At 44.3% G+C, this 21,425-nt stretch overlaps 1 protein-coding gene across 6 annotated transcripts in view; it reads left to right on the forward strand.

Annotated features, from left to right (window-relative positions):
- Positions 1 to 21,425, forward strand: part of LOC122541478 (uncharacterized) — a 218,256-nt gene that overhangs the window by 14,436 nt on the left and 182,395 nt on the right. For 5 of the 6 annotated variants that reach the window (XR_015752992.1, XR_015752993.1, XM_087979100.1 and 2 more), the window contains exon 2: positions 20,116 to 20,379. Coding sequence is in view for 4 of the 6 variants with exons in the window: in XM_087979100.1 (XP_087835226.1) it covers positions 20,319 to 20,379 (61 nt within the window). In the remaining 2 variants the exon portion in view is untranslated. Of the gene's footprint in view, positions 1 to 14,965; positions 15,151 to 20,115; positions 20,380 to 21,425 lie in introns of all 6 variants that reach the window. The other variant, XM_087979101.1, reaches the window with a different exon arrangement.

Genomic DNA, 21,425 nt, shown 5'->3' on the forward strand with positions numbered 1-21,425 from the left:
CGAGGGGAAAGTGGTAGATGTGGTGTATATGGATTTTAGTAAGGCATTTGATAAGGTTCCCCATGGTAGACTACTGCAAAAAATACGGAGGTATGGCATTGAGGGTGAGTTGGAGGTTTGGATTAGGAGTTGGCTGGCTGGAAGAAGACAGAGGGTAGTAGTTGATGGCAAAGGTTCATCTTGGAGTGCCGTCACTAGCGGTGTTCCGCAAGGATCTGTTTTGGGACCATTGCTGTTTGTCATTTTTATAAATGACCTGGAGGAGGGGTTAGAAGGTTGGGTGAGCAAGTTTGCGGATGATACGAAAGTCGGAGGAGTTGTAGACAGTGAGGAAGGATGTGGCAGGTTACAGCGGGATATAGATAAGCTGCAGAACTGGGCAGAAAGGTGGAAAATGGAGTTCAATGTAGCTAAGTGTGAGGTGATTCACTTTGGTAAGAGTAATAAAAAGATGGGGTACTGGGATAATGGACGGATACTTGGTAGTGTGGATGAGCAGAGGGATCTTGGTGTCCATGTACACAGATCTTTGAAAGTTGCCACCCAGGTAAATAGTGCGGTGAAGAAGGCATATGGCGTACTGGCTTTTATTGATAGAGGAATTGAGTTCCGGAGTACTGAGGTCATGTTGCAGTTGTATAAGACTCTGGTGCGGCCGCATCTGGAGTATTGTGTGCAGTTTTGGTCGCCATACTATAGGAAGGATGTGGAGGCACTGGAACGGGTGCAGAGGAGGTTTACCAGGATGTTGCCTGGTATGGTAGAAAGATCGTATGAGGAAAGGCTGAGGCACTTGGGGTTGTTTTCATTGGAGAAAAGAAGGTTTAGGGGTGACTTGATAGAGGTGTACAAGATGATTAGGGGTTTAGATAGGGTCGACAGTGAGAATCTTTTTCCACGTATGGAGTCAGCTATTACGAGGGGGCATAGCTTTAAATTAAGGGGTGGTAGGTATAGGACAGATGTTAGGGGTAGGTTCTTTACTCAGCGAGTCGTGAGTTCATGGAATGCCCTGCCAGTAGCAGTGGTGGACTCTCCCTCATTATGGGCATTTAAGCGGGCATTGGATAGGCATATGGAGGATAGTGGGCTAATGTAGGTTAGGTGGGCTTGGATAGACGCAACATCGAGGGCCAAAGGGCCTGTACTGCGCTGTATTCTTCTATGTTCTATGTTTTATCTAGTTCCACCTGCCAGCACCTGGCCCATATCTCTCCAAACCCTTCCTATTCATATACACATCCAAATGCTTCTTAAATGTTGCAATTATACCAGCCTCCACCATTTCCTCAGGCGGCTCATTCCATACACATACCACCCTCAGTGTGAAAAAGTTGCCCCTTAGGTCCCTTTTATATCTTTCCCCTCTTACCCTAAACCTATGCCCTCTAGTTCTGGACTCCCCCACCCCAGGCAAAAGACTTTGTCTATTTATCCTACCCATGTTCCTCATAATTTTTTAAACCACTATAAGGTCACCCCTCAGCCTCCGACGCTCCAGGGAAAACAGCCCCAGCCTGTTCAGCTTCTCCCCATAGCTCAAATCCTCCAACCCTGGCAACATCCTTGTAAATCTTTTCTGAACCCTTTCAAGTTTCACAACATCTTTCACAAGTTTCGCAACACCGTGGGTGGCACGGTGGCACAGTGGTTAGCACTGCTGCCTCACAGTGCCAGAGACCCGGGTTCAATACCCGCCTCAGGCGACTGACTGTTTGGACTTTGCACATTCTCCCCGTGTCTGCATGGGTTTCCTCCGGGTGCTCCGGTTTCCTCCCACAGTCCAAAGATGTGCAGGTCAGGTGAATTGGCCATGCTAAATTGCCCGTAGTGTTAGGTAAGGGATAAATGTAAGGGTATGGGTGGGTTGCGCTTCGGAGGGGCGGTGTGGACTTGTTGGGCCAAAGGGCCTGTTTCCACACTGTAAGTAATCTAATCTGATCTAATCTTTCCGATAGGAAGGAGACCAGAATTGCACACAATATTCCAACATTGGCCTAACCAATGTCCTGTACAGCCGCAGCATGATGTCCCAACTCCTGTCCTCAATACTCTGACCAATAAAAGAAAGCATACCAAACGCCTTCTTCACTATCCTATCTACCTGCGACTCCACTTTCAAGGAGCTATGAACCTGCACTCCAAGGTCTCTTTGTTCAGCAACACACCCTAGGACCTTACCATTAAGTGTATAAGTCCTACTAAGATTTGCTTTCCCAAAATGCAGCATCTTGCATTTATCTGAATTAAATTCCATCTACCACTTCTCAGCCCATTGGCCCATCTGATCACGATCCTGTTGTAATCTGAGGTAACCTTCTTCGCTGTCCACAACGCCTCCAATTTTGGTGTCATCTGCAAACTTACTAACTGTCCCTCTTATGCTCGCATCCAAATCATTTATGTAAAAGACAAAAAGTAGAGGACCCAGCACCAATCCTTGTGGCACTCCACTGGTCACAGGCCTCCAGTCTGAAAAACAACCCTCCACCCCTCTGTTTGAGTAGAGACAGTTGAGCTATACATTAGCCATTATGGGAAGCAGGAATATTCAGTACAGCTCTCAAGAGTCCCTAGTCATTATGCCAACTTTAGCAAAGTATATACACCTTTTGCGAGCATGAAATAAACCGTAACTAAGGCAAGTGCCTCTTCTGTAAAACTCTCCAGTGATGTATCCTGTGCATGGTCAGGAAGGATGGGTCCTTGATAAGCATATACCTATCAGACAGGGAGGTAGTTGTTGAGAGAAAGAGCCATGGTTTACTAAAGAATATGAAGCTCTTGTCAAGAGGAAGAAAAAGGCTTATATGAGGATAGGCGTGAAGGCTCAGATAGGGGGCTTGAGTGTTATAAGTTAACCAGAAAAGATCTAAAGAGAGAGCTAAGAAGAGCCAGGAGGGAACATGAGAAGTTGTTGGCGGATAGGATCAAAGAAAACCCTAAGGCCTTCTATCAGTATATCGGGAATAAAAGAATGACTCGAGTAAGATTAGGCCCCATCAAAGATAGTAGTGGAAAGTTGTGTGTAGAATCTGAGGGCATGGGGAAGCCCTTTATGAATACTTTTCGTCAGTATTCATATTGGAAAAGGGCAATGTTCGTGAGAATACAGAGATACAGGCTACAAGATTAGATGGAATTGAGGTTGACAAAGAGGAGGTTTTAGCAATTTTGGAAGGCCTAAAAATAGATGAGACCCCTGGGCTGGTTGGGATTTATCCTTGGATTCTCTGGGAATCCAGGGAGGAGATTGCAGAGCCTTTGGTTTCAATCTTTATGTCATCATTGTCAACAGGAGTAGTGCCAGAAGACTGGTGGATCGCAAATGTTGTTCCCTTGTTTAAGAAGAGGAGTCAGTACAACCCTGGTAATTATAGGCCAGTGAGCCTTACTTCGGTTGTGGGTAAAGTGTTGAAAAAGGCGATAAGAGATCTGGGAGGGAATAATTTGATGAGGGATAGTCAACACGGTTTTGTGAAGGGTAGGTCACTAGCCTTATTGAGTTCTCGAGAAGGTGGCAAAACAGGTGGATGAAGGTAAAACGATTGATGTGGTGTATATGGAGTTCAGTAAGGCATTTGATAAGGTTCCACATGGTAGGCTATTGCACAAAATACGGAGTTTCGGGATTGAAGGTGACTTAGTGGTTTGGATCAGAAATTGGCTAGCTGAAAGAAGACAGAGGGTGGTAGTTGATGGGAAATGTTCATGCTGGAGCTCAGTTACCAGTGGTGTGCCACAAGGATCTGTTTTGGGGCCACTGTTGTTTGTCATTTTTACAAATGATCTGGATGTGGAAGTAGAAGGATGGGTTAGTAAGTTTGCAGATGACACTAAGGTAGGCAGAGTTGTGGATAGTGCCCAAGGATGTTGTAGGTTACAGAGGAACATAGATAAGATGCAGAGCTGGGTTGAGAGGTGGCCAGTAGATATTAATGTGGAAAAATGTGAAGTAGTTCACTTCACAAGAAATAATAGGAATGCAGACTACTGGGTAAAATTCTTGGCAGTGAAGATGAACAGAGAGATCTTGACGTCCAGGTGCATAAACCCCTGAAAGTTACCACCTAAGTTGATAGGGTTGTTAAGAAGGCATATGGGGTGTTGCCGTTTATTGGTAGGGGGATTGAGTTTCGGAGCCATAAGGTCATGCTTCAGCTGTACAAGACACTAGGAAGGCCGCACCTGGAGTATTGGATGTCGTTCTGGTCACCACATTATAGGAAGGATGTGGAAACTTTGGAAAGGGTTCAGAGGATGTTGCCTGGTATCAAAGAGAGGTCTTATGAGGAAAGGCTGAGGAAACAGACTGTTTTCATTTGAGAGAAGTAGATTGAGAGGTGACTTAATCAAGACATTTAAGATAATCAGTGGGTTAGATTGAGTGGACTGTGAGAGCCTTTTTCCTCAGATGACAAAGGCTAACATGTGGGGACTTGCAAAGTTAAAAATCACACAACAGCAGGTTATAGTCCAACAGGTTTAATTGGAAGCACTAGCTTTTGGAGCACTGCTCCTTCATCAGGTGGTTGCTGATGAAGGAGTAGCGCTCCAAAAGCTCGTGCTTCCAATTAAACCTGTTGGACTTTTACCTGGTGTTGTGTGATTTTTAACTTTGTACATCCCAGTCCAACACCGGCATCTCCAAATCATGAGGGGACACAGCTTTAAGTTGAGGGGTGATAGATTTAGGACAGATATTAGGGGTAGTTTCTTCACTCAGAGTAGTAGGGGCATTGGACAGCCTGCCTGCAACAGTAGTAGACTCACCGACATTAAGGGCATTTAAATGGGCATTGGACACACATATGGATAATAATGTGACAGTATAGGTTAGATGGGCATCAGATTATTTTCACAGGTCGGCACAACATTGAGGGCTGAAGAGCCTGTACTGTGCTGTAACGCTGTATGTTCTATGACAGATCACATCTACAGTGAGACACAACTTGAGTAAATATGTAGTTTGGGGAATTTGAAGACAATGTCACAATTTGTTGGGAAGGGGAAGAAAGAGGTACATTTTGCTTGCTTATTTTGACTCATAGTTTGTTAGACTTTTTTTTAACCAAACTAAATTGAAATTCAGGATCAGGGCTCAGCACAAAAGAAAGAGTTACATCACAGAAAACTGTAAGTTTATTGGTTGGTAATAGCTGTTGATTTGACTAGTTATGACAGATTACTTTCAAATTGAAGGTAAATGGGGAAATATTTACAGATTACAAAATGAAAGACCAGTTGGAAACTTTTAAAAATCAAGTTAAGAACTGAGTAAATAATATACAACCAGGCAGTCTGTTGTATGTGCATGATGTGGGAGCTGGTAGCTTGAGGAAACAAACACTGCAATACATCAGGGAGGGAGGTAGTTACCTTGACACTGTTTCAGGAGGCAGTCACATCCCTTTATTATGGACCAGACTAATCCCCTCAAAATATATTCAGAAGCTAGCCTGGACCCTAACTTTTTCTTATTTTAAAGGTAAATGTGAGGTGCTGTGTTCCAGCTGCAATTTGATTGGTCAGACTACCAGATTTGTAGCAAAACTCACTTTATTCATGCATTCTAGTTAAAATACAACAAAAGAGCAAAATAAAGTGAAAGGATTGGCTTAGTTGTAACTCTATTGGAACATTTAGCAGAATAATAGATTAGTTAGCTCCTAAACAGTAATTGTTCCCATCAACACACCCTTGGCAAAAGGCAAATTCAGATAATAGATTATCTCACATACAACCCCCGCAGTCCAGGAGGAAAAAAAATCAAGAGTTTGACTACACCCAGTCGGGCTGCTTCTATTGTTCCAACTTTAAAAAAACCCTGCGTTCACAAGCTGTCTGCGAGTTTTCAATAGCTATCTCAATACCTCTGTCTTAAAATTTGCCGTAAAACAAAAGGAAAAAATAAACCTCTTAAGGACAAAATAAAGCCATAGTATTATTCGATTAACTCCTTCATATTTTGTCAGTCGTCAGGCTCAGGAGAGTGTGCCGACAAGTGAGACAGGTAATGAGATCCAGGAGGGAATGCTGACGAAGCTTCAGCCCTTGAGCTTGTCCAACAGCTTTGAGATTCTTGCTCCCAATGAGGATGAGAGTGGGGCTATAGGGAGAGTATGCAAACTGACGATAGCATCATGGTACAGAGAGTCTTTCAAGAAGGGAGAAAAGAGAAATGTAGTTGTAACAAGGGACAGTATGGAAAATGTTAAAACGGAGGGAGGGCTCAGCAGAGGTTTTTAAAGATAACAGAAGAAGTAATAGGACAGAATGTATGGCAAAGGCCAGGAATCTAACTTCAGGCACAGCACATAAAGGGACAACCATGAGAAAGGGTGCAGTCAACTCAGGGCTGAGGGTGTTGTACATAAATACACGTAGTATACAAAAGAAGGTAAATGATCGGCACAGTGGCACAGTGGTTAGCACTGCTGCCTCACAGCGCCAGAGTCCTGGGATCAATTCCCGCCTCAGGCGACTGACTGTGTGGAGTTTGCACATTCTCCCTGTGTCTGCGTAGTTTTCCTCCGGGTGCTCCGGTTTCCTCCCACAGTCCAAAAAATGTGCAGGTTAGGTGAATTGGTCATGCTAAATTGCCTGTAGTATTAGATGAAGGGATAAATGTAGGGGAATGGGTCTGGGTGGATTGTGGGTCGGTGTGGACTTGTTGGGCTGAAGGGCCTGTTTCCATACTGTAAGTAACCTAAATAATCTAAGCTTGTGGCACAGATTGAAATTGGCAGGTACGATGTTGTGGGTATCACAGAGAGGTGGCTGCAAGGTGATCAGGTCTGGGAGCTAAATATCGAAGGATACATATTAGATTGAAAGGACAGGGAGATGGGCGCAAGGGGCTGGTTTGCTCTGTTGGTAAGAAATGAAACTAAATTGATTGCAAAAAGTGATACAGATTCGGAAGACGTAGAATCTGTGTGGGTAGAGTTGAGGAACTACAAAGGAAAAAAGCCCCTGATGGAAATTATGTACAGGACTTCTAGCAGTAGTCAGTATTTAGGGCAGAAAATAAATCAGGAGATAGAAAAGGCATGTAAGAAAGGCATTATTCCAATAATCATAGAGGATTTCAACATGAAAGTGGATTGGGAGATTCAGTTTGGTAGTAGATCCTAAGAAAAGGAATTTTTGGGAAGTCTAGGAGATTTTCTTTTTGGGAAACTTGTGACAGATCCTAAAAGGGAACAGACAGTTCTGGATTCAGTGATGCATCATGAGGCAGACTTGAGGGGCCCTCTTGTGGCACAATGGTACTGTCCATACCCCTCGACTAGGAGGCCCGGATTCAGGACCCATCTGCTCCAGAGGTGTGTAATAGTATCTCTGAACAAGTTGATTACAAAAAAGTGTAGCTAAGCCAAAATTTGAGGTAGACTTGTTTGAGGAGATTAAGCTGAAGGAACCCCTGGGGGGCAGTGACCGTAAATGATAGAATTCACTCTACAGTCTGAGAGGGAGAAGCTGGGATCAAGTGTAATGGTATTATAATTGAGTAAAGTTAACCACAAAGACATGCGGGAGGAGCTGCCAGATTTTATTGGAAGAGGAGCCTAACAGGGAAGACAATGGAGCAGCAATGGCAGGACTTTCTGGGCTAATTTGGGAGGCACAGCAGAAATTCATCCCAAGGAAGAAGAAATATATTCAGAAGAGGATGAGAGTGACAAGGAAAGTCAGGGAGATCATAAAAGCAAAACAAAAATCAAACATTAAGGTAAAGGTACGTGGCATTATGGGTAACATATTAGCTTGGATAGTGGATTGGCTAACTAACAGAAAGCAAACAGTGACAATGGGTGTTTTTCTAGTTGACGATCAATGGCTAGTGGTGTGCCTCAGGGATCAGTGTTGGGATTTACATAGATAATTTTGAATTGGGGAGTGAGTGTAATGTGTCAAAATTCACAGATGATCTGCTATGATTTTCTATGATCTGCCTCAACTTGCAAAATAGAGATTTTCACTATACTTCCTACATATGATGACAATAAATCAAATCAAAGATAATACGAAGATGAGTGGTAGAGCAAAGTGTGTAGAGGGCACTGAAAGTCTGCAGAGGGATATAGATAGGTTAAGTGTGTGGGAGAGAGTCTGAAAAATAGAGTTCCAGTATTAGTAAATGTGAGGTCATCCTCACATTTGGTGCAAATAACAGCAAAATAGACTACTATTTAAATAGTGAAAATTTGCAGCATGCTGCTGTGCAGAGGCTCATGGATGTCTTTTGTGCATGAATCACAAAAAGTTGGTTTGCAGCAGGTAATTTGAAAGCAAGTGGAATTGTGTCCTTCATTGCTAGTGGGATGGAGTTTAAAAACCGGGAGGTTATGCTGTAGCTGTATATGGTGCTGGTGAGGCCACACTTGGAGTACTATGTACAGTTTTGGTCTCCTTACTTGAGAAGGGATGTTCTGGTACTAGAGGGGATGCAGAGAAGGTTCCATAGGTTGATACTGGAGTTGTGGGTGTTGGCTTATAAGGCAGATTGGGACTATATTCATTGGAATTTAAAAGAATTGGGGTGGCGGGGGGGAGCGGAATCTTACAGGAACATTTAAAATTAGGAAGGGAGTAAGTAAGATAGAAGCTAGGAGGTTGTTTCCACTGGCAGGTGAAATTAAAACTAGGGGGCATAGCCTCAAAATAAGGGGGAGCACATTTAGGACTGAGTTGAGGAGGAACTCCTTCTCCCAAACAGTTGTATATCTGTGGAATTCCTTGCCCTGTAAAGCAGTTGTTGCTACCTTGTTGAATATTTTTAAAGCAAAGATTAATAGATTTTTGAACAGTAAAGGAATTAAGGGTTATGGTGCGTGGGCAGATAAGTGGAGTTGAGTCCACGAAAAGATCAGCCATTATCTTATTGAATGAGAGACCAAGCTGGGTGGACCAGATGGTCTTCTCCTGCTCTTACTTCTTATGTTCAATATGGTGAAGATTAGTGGGAAGCCAGAGGTTTGGGAAGCCTTTGTAGACCAGCAGAGGATAACTTAAAAAAAAGCAATTGAAGGGGGGGGGGGTGGCAGATGAAATATTGGGCTAAGCTATCTAGTATTATAAAAGGAGATTGCAACAGCTTTTTATAGATATAGAAAAATTAAGAGAGGCAATAATGGACATTGGACTGTTGGAAAATGAGGTTGGAGAAGTTCTAATGGTGAACAAAGAAATTTCCATTAGTTTTCACAGTGGAAGTCACCAGCAGCAATACAAAACTTCAAGAGAATCAAGGGCCAAGATGAGTGTAGTGGTCATCACTAAGGAGGAGATGCTAGGGAAGCATAAAGGTCTGAAGATGATTAAATCACTCAGACCTGATGAACTACACCCCAGAGCTCTTTGGGAGACAGCTGAGGAGTTAGTAGAGACATTGGTGTTGATCTTTCAGGAATCACTGACATCAGGGAGTGTTCCAGAGAACTGGAAACAATGACATGGGAAGGGAAAGGTTGAGATTCTGAAAGGAGATTACAGAGAGCTACGCAGAAATTTAAAAAGGAGGTCCTCGAGAATAGTAATAACTGGATTACTCCTGGTGCTATGAGCTAGTGAGGGCAGGAATAGGAGGATAGAGCAGATGAATGCTTGGTGAGGAGCTGGTGTATGGGAGAAGGATTCACATTTTTGGATCATTGGAATCTCTTTTGGGGTAGAAGTGACCTGAACAAGAAGGACGGATTGCACCGAAATTGGAAGGGGACTAATATACTGGCAGGGAAATTTGCTAGAGCTGCTCGGGAGGATTTAAACAAGTAAGGTGGCGGGGATGGTGAGGAAAGAGATCAATCTGAGACTGGTACAGGTGAGAACAAAGGCGAGTCAAACAGTCAGCGCAGGCAGGGACAAAGCAGAGAGGAATGTAGGACTGATAAATTAAACTACATTTATTTCAATGCAAAGGGCCTAACAGGGAAGGCAGATGAACTCAGGGTATGGTTAGGAACATGGGACTGGGAGATATCATAGCAATTAGAGAAACATGGTTCAGGGATGGGCAGGAAAATGCAGACCTCATTTTCTCTTCAGGGATGGGCAGGACTGGCAGCTTAATGTTCCAGGATACAAATGCTACAAGAAGGATATAGAAAGGGAGGCAAGAGAGGTGGGGAGTAACATTTTTGATAAAGGGATAAGGCTGAGGGAGGATATTCCCAGAAATACATCCAGAGAAGTTATTTGGGTGGAACTGAGAAATAAGAAAGGGACGATAACCTTATTGGGATTGTATTATAGACCCCCTAATAGTCAGAGGGAAATTGAGAAACAAACTTGTAAGGAGATATCAGCTATCTGTAAGAATAATAGGGTGGTTGTGGTAGGGGATTTTAACTTTCCAAACATAGACTGAGACTGCCATAGCGTTAAGGGTTTAGATGGAGAAAAATTTGTTAAGTGTGTACAAGACAATTTTCTGATTCAGTATGTGGATGTACCTACTAGAGAAGGTGCAAAACTTGAACTACTATTGGAAAATAAGGTAGGGCAGGTGACTGAGGCGTCAGTGGGGTAGCACTTTGGGGCCAGCGACCATAATTTTATTAGATTTAAAATAGTGATGGGAAAAGGATAGTCCAGATCTAAAAGTTGAAGTTCTAAATTGGAGAAAGGCCAATTTTGGCGATATTAGGCAAGAACTTTCGAAAGCTGATTGGAGGCAGATGTTTGCAGGTAAAGGGATGGCTGGAAAAAGGGAAGCCTTCAGAAATGAGATAACGAGAATCCAGAGAAAGTATATTCCTGATAGGGTGAAAGGAAAGGCTGGTAGGTATAGGGAATGCTGGATGACTAAAGAAATTGAGGATTTGGTTAAGAAAAAGAAGGAAGCATATGTAAGGTATAGACAGGATAGATCAAGTGAATCCTTAGAAGAGTATAAAGGAAGTAGGAGTATACATAAGTGGGAAATCAGGAGGGTGAAAAGGGGACATGAGATGGCTTTGGCAAATAGAATTAAGGAGAATTCAAAGGGTTTTTACAAATATATTAAGGACAAGAGGTGTTCAAGATAATGAGAGGCATAGATAGAGTTGATAGCCAGAGACTTTTTCCCAGGGCAGAAATTGTTAACATGAGGGATCATAGTTTTCAGCTGTTTGGCGAAAAGTATAGAGGGGATGTCAGAGGCGGGTTCTTTACGCAGAGAGTTGTGAGAGCATGGAATGCGTTGCCAGCAGCAGTTTTGGAAGCAAGGTCATTGGGGATATTTAAGAGACTGCTGGACATGCATATGGTCACAGAAATTTGAGGGTTCGTACATTAGGTTTACCTTACATGAGGATCAATGGTCGGCACAACATCGTGGGCTGAAGGGCCTGTTCTGTGTTGTACTGTTCTATGTTCTATGACAAAAGGGTAACAAGGGAGAGAATAGGGCCCCTCAAAGATCAGAGATGGAAATGTGTTGCTGGAGAACCTGCTGCGCTTCTCCAGCTAATGCCCGAAACGTCGATTCTCCTGTTCCCTAGATGCTGCCTGACCTGCTGCGCTTCTCCATCCGTAAAGACCACTCCCTCCGTGACTCCCTCGTCAGATCCACACCCCCCACCAACCCAACCTCCACTCCCGGCACCTTCCCCTGCAACCGCAGGAGGTGCAAGACTTGCGCCCACACCTCCCCTCTCACCTCCCTCCAAGGCCCCAAAGGAAACTTCCATATCCGCCACAGATTCACCTGTACCTCCACACATATCATCTATTGCATCCTCTGTACCCGATGTGGCCTCCTCTATATTGGGGAGACAGGCCGGCTACTTGCGGAGCGTTTCAGAGAACACCTCTGGGACACCCGGACCAACCAACCCAACCACCCTGTAGCTCAACATTTCAATTCCCCCTCCCACTCCACCAAGGATATGCAGGTCTTTGGACTCCTCCATCGTCAGACCACAGCGAAACGACGGTTGGAGGAAGAACGCCTCATCTTCCGGCTAGGAACCCTCCAACCACAAGGGATGAACTTGTATTTCACCAGTTTCCTCATTTCCCCTCCCCCCAGCCTGCCTCAGTCAAATCCATCAAATTCAGCACCGCCTCCCTAACCTGCAATCTTCTTCCCGACCTCTCCGCCCCCACCCCAATCTGTCCTATCACCCTCACCTTGACCTTTTTCCACCTATCACATTTCCGACGCCCCTCCCCCAAGTCCCTCCTCCCTATCTTTTATCTTAGCCTGCTGGACAAACTTTCCTCATTCCTGAAGAAGGGCTAATGCCCGAAACGTCGATTCTCCTGTTCCCTAGATGCTGCCTGACCTGCTGCGCTTCTCCAGCAACACATTTCCATCTCTGATCTCCAGCATCTGCAGACCTCATTTTCATTTCCCCTCAAAGATCAGCAAGGCAGCCTTTGTGTGGAGCCATAGAAAATGGGGGAGATACTAAATGAGTATTTTGCATCAGTATTTACTGTGGAAAAGAATATGGAAGATATAGACTGTAGGGAAATAGATGGTGACATCTTGCAAAATGTCCATAATACAGAGGAGGAAGTGCTGGATGTCTTGAAACAGGTAAAGGTGGATAAATCCCCAAGACCTGATTAGGTGTACCCTAGAGCTTTGTGGGAAGCCTGAGAGGTGATTGCTGGGGCTCTTGCTGAGATATTTGTATCATCGATAGTCACAGGTGAGGTGAGGAAAGACTGGAAGTTGGCTAACGCGGTGCCACTTTTTAAGAAGGGCGGTAAAGACAAGCCAGGGAACTATAGACCAGTGAGCTTGACGTCGGTGGTGGGCAAGTTGTTGGAGAGAATCCCTCGAGACAGGATGTACATGTGTTTGGAAAGGCAAGGACTGATTAGGGATAGTCAACATGGCTTTGTGCATGGGAAATCATGTCTCACAAACTTGATTGAATTTTTTGAGGAAGTAACAAAGAGGATTGATCTATATGGACTTCAGTAAGGCGTTTGACAAGATTCCCCATGGGAGACTGATTAGCAAGGTTAGATCTCACGGAATATAGGGAGAACTAGCCATTTGGATACAGAACTGGCTCAAAGGCAGAAGATAGAGAGTGGTTGTGGAGGATTGTTTTTTAGACTGGAGGACTGTGACCAGTGGTGCGCCACAAGAATCGATGCTGAGTCCTCTACTTTTTGTCATTGACATAAATGATTTGGATGCGAGCATAAGAGGTACAGTTAGTAAATTTGCAGATGACATCAAAATTGGACGTGTAGTGGACAGTGTAGAGGGTTACCTCAGATTACAACAGGATCTTGACCAGATGGGCCAATGGGCTGAGAAGTGGCAGATGGAGTTTAATTCAGATAAATCGAGCTGCTGCATTTTGGGAAAGCAAATCTTAGCGGGATTTATACACTTAAAGGTAAGGTCCTGAGGAGTGTTGCTGAACAAAGAGACCTTGGAGTGCAGGTTCATAGCTCTTTGAAAGTGGAGTTGCAGGTTGAGAGGATAGTGAAGAAGGCGTTTGGTATGCTTTCCTTTATTGGTCACAGTATTGAGTACAGGAGTTGGGAGGTCATGTTGCAGCTGTACAGGATATTGGTTAGGCCACTATTGGAATATTGCGTGCAATTCTGATCTCCTTCCTATCGGAAAGATGTTGTGAAACGTGAAAGTGTTCAGAAAGGATTTACGAGGATGTTGCCAGGGTTGGAGGATTTGAGCTATAGGAAGAGGTTGAATACGCGAGGGCTGTTTTCCTTGGAGCATTAGAGGCTGAGGGTTGACCTTATAGAGGTTTACAAAATCATGAGGGGCATGGATAGGGTAAATAGTCAAAGTCTTTTCCCTGGGGTTGGGGAGTCCAGAACAAGAGGGCATAGGTTTAGGGTGAGAGGGGAAATATATAAACAAGACCTACGGCAACGTTTTCAACAGAGGGTAGTACGTGTATAGAATGAGCTGCCAGAGGAAGTGGTAGAGACTGGTACAATTGCAACATTTAAGAGGCATTTAGTGGGTATATGAATAGGAAGGGTTTGGAGGGATATGGGGCGGGTGCTGGCAGGTGGGGCTAGATTGGGTTGGGATATCTGGTTGGCATGGACGGCTTGGGATGAAAGGGTCTGTTTCCATGCTGTACATCTCTCTGACTCTATAACTGGAAAATGGCTAATGTAACACCTCTGTTGAAGAAGGGAGGGAGGCAGAAGACAGGATATTACAGCCTGACCTTGATTGTTGACCTTGATTTTTAGAGTCCTTTATTAAGGATAAGATTGTGGAATGCATGGTAAAGTAGGAATGAGTCAGCACAACTTTGTTAATGGGAGGGCATGCCTGACCGGTCTGTAAGATTTCTTTGAGGACATAACAAGCAGGTTAGGCAAAGGAGAGCCAGTCGATGTGATCTATTTGTATTTCCAGAAGGCCTTTGACAAGGTGCCATATAGGTGGCTACTAAATAAGATAAGAGGTCATGGTGTTATGGGCATGGTACTGGCATGGCTAGAGGATTGGCTGACTGGTAGAAGGCTGACTCGGGGTAAAGGGTGGCATGGTGGCTCAGTGGTTAGCACTGTTGCCTCACAGCCAGGGGATCCAGGTTCGATTTTCCAACTGTCTGTATGGAGTTTGCAGATTCTCCCCATAACTGTGTGGGTTTCCGCCGGGTGCTCCCGTTTCCTCCCACAGTCCAAAGATTAGATGGGTTGACAATACTAAATTGCCAATAATGTCCATGGATATGCAGGCTAGGTCAGTTTGCCATAGGAAATGCAGGGTTACAGGGATAGGGTAGAGGGTCGGTCTGGGATGGATGGTCTTTGGAGGATTGGTATGAACTCAATGGGCCAAATGGCCTGCTTCCACACTTCAGGGATTCTATGAAAGGAGCTTTCTTCAGCGTAGCAGCCAATGACTACAAATTCCTTTTTCTGAAATCCGTGGGGCCAATTGCATTTTTGGAATTTGGAATTTTTCAGTTTTCAGAATGAATGACATTTTCACAGTGAAATAAAAAAAAACTATTTGCAGATGCACATGTGAATAGTACGGGTGCTGAGACACAATTGACGCCTGCCAGTGCTGGGCCAAGCCGCCAAGTCACATCTGAGTGATGTAGTTCGAGTGGGTGTGGAGTTGGGTCACCTGTTTGCACGCCAAATGACATTTCAGACTCCACAAAAACATTTCAGATTTCGGAGCTTTTCGGATTTCAGGTAAAGGATTACGTACCTGTAGTGGAGTTCCGCGAGGGTCAATTTTGGGACCACAACAATTCACATTACGTATTATCAATCTGGATTGAGGAACTGAGGACATTTTTGTTGATGGCACAAAGATAGGTGAAGGGATAGTAGTGTTGAGGAAGAGGGGAGGCTGCAGAAGGACTTGGATAAACTAGAAGAGTAGACAAAGAAGTAGTAGATGTAATACAATGTAGGAAAGTGTGAGATGGAACATCATCTTCATAAGGATTGTGTGGTGGCCAGACTTATTATTATTGTCATGATTGGATGCCTGCATGATACTCTGTCAGGAACAGTGCTGCCAAGCTACTCTTGGTGATGGGTATTGAAATACCTCACCCAGGAATAATGTTAAAATACACACCCTTTTAAGGGTAAATCAGAACAGCTAGTTTGAGAGCAAGTGTTGCCCATCCATCTTCGTATTATGACTGCTCTCCACCTCTGATCCAGAAGTCCTGAATTCAAGTCTCACCTGCTCCAGAGGTATGTCATAACACCCCTGAACAGGTTGAGGAGAAAATATGATTTGGTGGTGCTTTTAGCAAAGAAAACTAAATAAAAACTATGTTCTTCTATGACTGTGCCCTGGTGTTCTTATACAGGGAGCAAATGGTGTCCATAATGCTCAAGGCTTTTTGAGTGAAGTAGGCATTGTCGGGGCTGGAATTAAATCCACCTCTGATGTTGCTTTTATGTAGTTCCCACCTTTTTTTCTCCACTTCTTTTATTTTTATTATTGCTGCACTGCACCTTGTAATTTGTAATTTATTGTTGTTAATCAGGTAATACATATTGGGGGAGACGATAGCTCAGTAGTATTATCGCTTGACCCTCTAATCCAGAGATCCAAGTAATTTTCTGGCAACCCAGATTTAAATCTCACCATAGCAACTGGTGAGTTTGAATTCAGTTAAAAAATCTGAACAACTTCTAATGATGACCATTGTCTGATGAACTTTCCTTCCCTCAAGGATATTCATCAACCAGATGGATTTTTGTAGACAATCTAGTGAGTCGCATTTAGATTTACATGAGTGGCGACAGAAACATTCATTTGTCACCCTCACCTTGAATCTTCAATGACTATTACTATTCTGACCTTTCACCCCTCCACTCTGTACAACTGAACCAGCCATGAAACAATGGCTGTGGGTGTACTTCCACAGGAACCATCAATCTCAAGGGTATTCACAGCAAGCAGTACTGAGGGGTGCTCCCGCACTCCTAGACTGCCTGATTGTCACCTTTCTGTCCACACTGTCTGAAACTGCAGGGTGACTACCTTCAGAAGCTTGGTCTGCCTATAGTTCTCAGCTTCCTGATACGGTGGAATATCGACAGCGACTGTTTAACCTCTGCAAACTGAAGTTTGACCTCCTGTAGCTGATATGTCTTTTGAGCAGATGAAAAATGCCTTGAAATTCCCAAGTAGAATTTTGGATGTAGGTTTGCTCACTGAGCTGAAAGGTTCATTTCCAGATGTTTTATTACCTTACTAGGTAACATCTTCAGTAGACCTCAGGCGAAGCAATGCTGAAAATTTCTGCTTTCTATTTATATGTCTGGGTTTCTTTGGGTTGGTGATGTCATATCCTGTGGTGATGTTATTTCCTGTGGTGAAATCACTTCCGGTTCCTTTTCTCAGGGGATGGTAGATGGGGTCTAACTCAATGTGTTTGTTGATAGAGTTCCGGAGCGAGCAAACCTACATCCAAAACCTCAACCTGAGCTACAAATCTTCTCAAAACTCCCAAGTAGAATAGATTAGCTTTAGAAGAAAAGGAGTTCTGCCATACCTCTATGAGATTGTTAAATAAACCTGCCAAAAATGCACTAAAATTGTTCTGCTTGATCTGGCTTCAGGTATAGTCTCGTTACATGAAATATTTAGATGTCTGATATCCTGCTGCTGTTTCATGTTTACTGGGACATCAGTTTGTTTTTCCTGTTCTTCCAATTCTGCTGTGATAGCGCTGTCCAAATCTGAGACTCCTCCTGAAGTGATATATGAACAAACAATTTTTATTTTGACACACATTCTCTCTCTCTCTCTCTCTCTTTCTTGATCACCCTTTTTGGTGCATGTGAGTGATTGACATAGTCTCTCTGTCTCTTGCTAGCTTTCTCTGGATTGTATGTAAACATTTTACATGGTCTCACTCTCTATCTCACTCTTTCTCTGGGCTATTTTGTCATACATATTGAGGCCTTGACCAGAAGAAAAGGAGGTAAAAACAACAACTGCAGATGCTGGAAACCAGAGTCTAGATTAGAGTGGTGCTGGATTAGAGTGGTCCTGATAAAGGGCTTTTGCCTGAAACATCGATTTTCCTACTCCTCAGATGCTGCCTGACCTGCTGTGCTTTTCCAGCACCACTCTAATCCAGAAGAAAAGGAGGCATGGCTCAAGTACAGGCAGCTGGGATCAAGAGAATCCCTGGAAATAAATGAGGGATGTACAGAAGAAAGAAATCAAGAGGGTGAAAAGGCGGCGTGAGATAGCCTTGGCTGAGAAGATTAGGGTGAATCCAAAGGGGTTCTTTAAGTATATTAACAGAAAAAGAATAATAAGAGAGAGAAAACAGGAAACCTCAAGGACCAAAGTGGACATGTATGTGTGGAACCACAAGAAATTGGCAATATCCTCAATGAATAATTCTCCTTGATGTTCACCATGGGGAAAGACATGAAGACTTGGGAACATGAGGAAGTTAGTGGTGATACCTTGGGGACAGTCCATATCACAGTAGAGGAGGTGGGCGTATTAGAATGTATGATGGTGGATAAATCTACCGGTCCTTACCAGATATATCCAAGAACCCTGCAAGAAGCTAGAGAAGAAATTGCAGGGCACTGACTGATATTTTTGCATCATTGTTAGCCACGGGTGAGGTCCCGGAAGACAAGAGGGTAGCAAATATTGTGCCCTCATTCAAGAAGGGCTGCAAAGAAAAAAACAGTAAGCCTTTAGTGGGTAAGTTACTTGAGAAGATTCTGATGGATAATATATACATGCATTTGGAAAGACAGGGTTTGGTTAGGAGTAGTCAGCATGGCATGGTGCATGGGAGATCTTGTCTCACAAATTTGTTAGAGTTCTTTGATGAACTGACCAGGAAGGTTGATGAGAACAGGGCGCTAGACGTAGTCTATATGGATTTCAGTAAGGCCTTTGTTAAGGTCCAAATGGTAGGCTGCTCTGGAAGGTTAGATCACTTGGAAGCCAGGGGGAGCTGGCAAATTGGATATAAGGAAGCAGGCTTGATAGAAGGAAGCAGAGGGTAATGGTGGAAGGATACTTGTTGGACTGGAGGCCTGTGACTAGTGGTATACCTCAGGGGTCGGTGCTGTGCCCAGTGCTGTTTGTTATCTATACATATGATTTTGTTATTAGATTAGATTCCCTACAGTGTGGAAACAGGCCCTTCGGCCCAACCAGTCCACACCAACCCTCTGAAGAGTAACCCACCCAGACCCATTTCTCTCTGACTAATGCACCTAACACTGTGGGCAATTTAAACCACGGCCAATTCACCTGACCTGCACATCTTTGTGACTGTGGGAGGAAACTGGAGCACCCGGAAGAAACCCATGCAGACACGGGGAGAATGTGCAAACTCCACACAGACAGTCGGCCGAGGCTGGAATCAAGCCTGGGACCCTGGTGCTGTGAGGCAGCAGTGCTAACCACTAAGCCACCGTGCCGCTTGGATGAGAATGGTTACATAAGTCTCCTGAGTTGGGATAACATGGGAAATGGAGAAGTTTTCTGATGCTGCTCTCGATTAAGAAAGTATTTGATTTCACATCTTTTGAAGAACTTGTTTTTCTTTGCAAATTTGAACATGGGCAAAGGGGAAGAAATGGCCTAAAGGTGGAAGCAGTGGATTACTTGCATTTTACAAATGCAGTAAGTCTTCATAGAGTAACAAGTCTATGTACAAGGTATAATTAATAAGTTTGCAGATGACACTAAAATAGGTGGTATTGTAGACAGTGAGGAACGTTTTCAGAAATTTCAGCAGGATCTTGATCAGCTGGGAAAGTGGACCGAGAATTGGCAAATTGAGTTTAGCATAGATGACTGTGAAGTATTGCATTTTGGAAAGTCAGATCAAGGTAGCAGTTTCATGGTGAATCATAGGGCCTTGGAATTCAGGTGCACAGTTCTCTGAAAGTGGAGTCACAGGTGGGGCAGTGAAGAAGGCTTTAGCACACTGGCCTTCACCGGTCAGGGCATTGAGTATAGAAGTCAGGAAGTTATATTGTAGTTGTACAGGATGTTGGTGAGGCCATATTTGAAGTACCATGTTCAATTTTGGTCACCTTGCCATAGGAAGGATATTATTAAATGGTAAAGAGTGCAGAAGAAAGATGTTGCCAGGACTCAACGGACTAAGTTACGGGGAGAGGAAGGAAAAGCGAGGACATTTCCCTTAAGAGCTTTGGAGGGGGGGGATCTTATGGAAGTGTACCAGATCATGAGAGGCATGATTAGGGTGAATGCACTCAGTCTTTTTCCCAGGGTTTGGAAATTGAGGACTAGAGGGCATCAGTTTAAGGTAAGAAGGGAAAGAATAAATTGGAACCTGAGGGGAAACTTTTCGCAAAGAGGGTGGTATGCATATGGAATGAGCTACCAACAGAAGTAGTTGAGGCTGGTATATTAATAACATTTAAAAGGCATTTGGACAAATACATGGATAGGAAAGGTTTAGAGGATATGGGCCATGTGCAGGCTAATGGGGTTAGTGTGGATGGACGCTTTGGTTGACATGGACCAGTTTGGGCTGAACGCCCTGTCTCGTACTCTCGGACTCTATGACTCTAAATACATGGTCTTGTTTGTTCTTGTTCTCTGTCTGTTTCTGCTGTATGTGATTAATAGAAATGCTCTCTATCTATGAATAATCCACTTGCTTCTCTCTTCAGGTTCTGGTGCTGTCTGCAGACTCTCCCTCTCTGGGTCACAGTGTACTCATTGTCAGCTCCAGCAGAATTGTTGAATAAAGTGATTGGGATTGTAATGAGCCGTCCTGACGGGATACCATATCTGCAATCTGTGCCTGCTCCTCGATATTACTGTTGATGTGATTTTTGATCTTGCATTGAATCAACTGGGTGTCTGCAGTGACATGAAGATTTATTTTGTCCTTGTATTTGCCTTTACACAGCACTATCTGAGTGAGTCAGAAGGTAAAACTGATTTACTTCTGTGTTTTAAAGTGACTAATACAGCATTTCCACTGGGGGAGGGCGGAGGAGAGTCTACCTTAAAAAGCTTCAAGAAGCAAAAGCCAAACTGTAAAGTTTGGTGAACAGTTTTCAGTGGACTATACTTATTGGGGAATGTGGGTAACTATCTTTGGACATTGTGTCATTTATTTACAGTAGAATCTGTGTACATGAGATCACCTCAGGTTGCAGAGAATGATCTCGATTCTGTTTCACCATAGAGACCATACTGCCCCCTTGACCATGACCCCACCCCCCACCACCAAACCATCATCTCCCAGACCGTCCATAACCTCATCACCTCGGGGGATCTCCCATTCACCGCCTCCAACCTCATAGTCCCACAACCCCGCACCGCCCGATTTTACCTCCTGCCCAAAATCCACAAACCTGACTGCCCCGGCCGACCCATTGTCTCCGCCTGCTCCTGCCCCACCGAACTCATCTCCGCATACCTTGACACCGTCCTGTCCCCCTTAGTCCAAGAACTCCCCACCTACGTTCGGGACACCTCCCATGCCCTCCACCTGCTCCATGATTTTCGCTTCCCCAGTCCCCAGCGCCTTATTTTCACCATGGACATCCAGTCCCTGTACACCTCCATCCCCCATCACAAAGGACTCAAAGCCCTCCGCTTCTTTCTTTCCCGCCGTACCGACCAGTACCCTTCTACTGACACCCTCCTTCGACTGACTGAACTGATCCTCACCCTGAACAACATCTCTTTTCAATCCTCCCGCTTCCTCCAAACGAAAGGAGTAGCCATGGGCACCCGCATGGGCCCCAGCTATGCCTGCCTCTTCGTAGGATATGTGGAACAATCCATCTTCCGCAACTACACTGGCCCCACCCCCCACCTTTTCCTCCGCTACATCGATGACTGTATCGGCGCTGCCTCGTGCTCCCACAAGGAGGTTGAACAGTTCATCCACTTCACCAACACCTTCCACCCCGACCTCAAATTCACCTGGACAGTCTCAGATTCCTCCCTCCCCTTTCTCGACCTT

Source organism: Chiloscyllium plagiosum, unplaced genomic scaffold, assembly GCF_037043375.1.
Source record: "Chiloscyllium plagiosum isolate Xiang-an unplaced genomic scaffold, Cpla_swu_hap1 HiC_scaffold_35, whole genome shotgun sequence".
NCBI lineage: Eukaryota > Metazoa > Chordata > Chondrichthyes > Orectolobiformes > Hemiscylliidae > Chiloscyllium > Chiloscyllium plagiosum.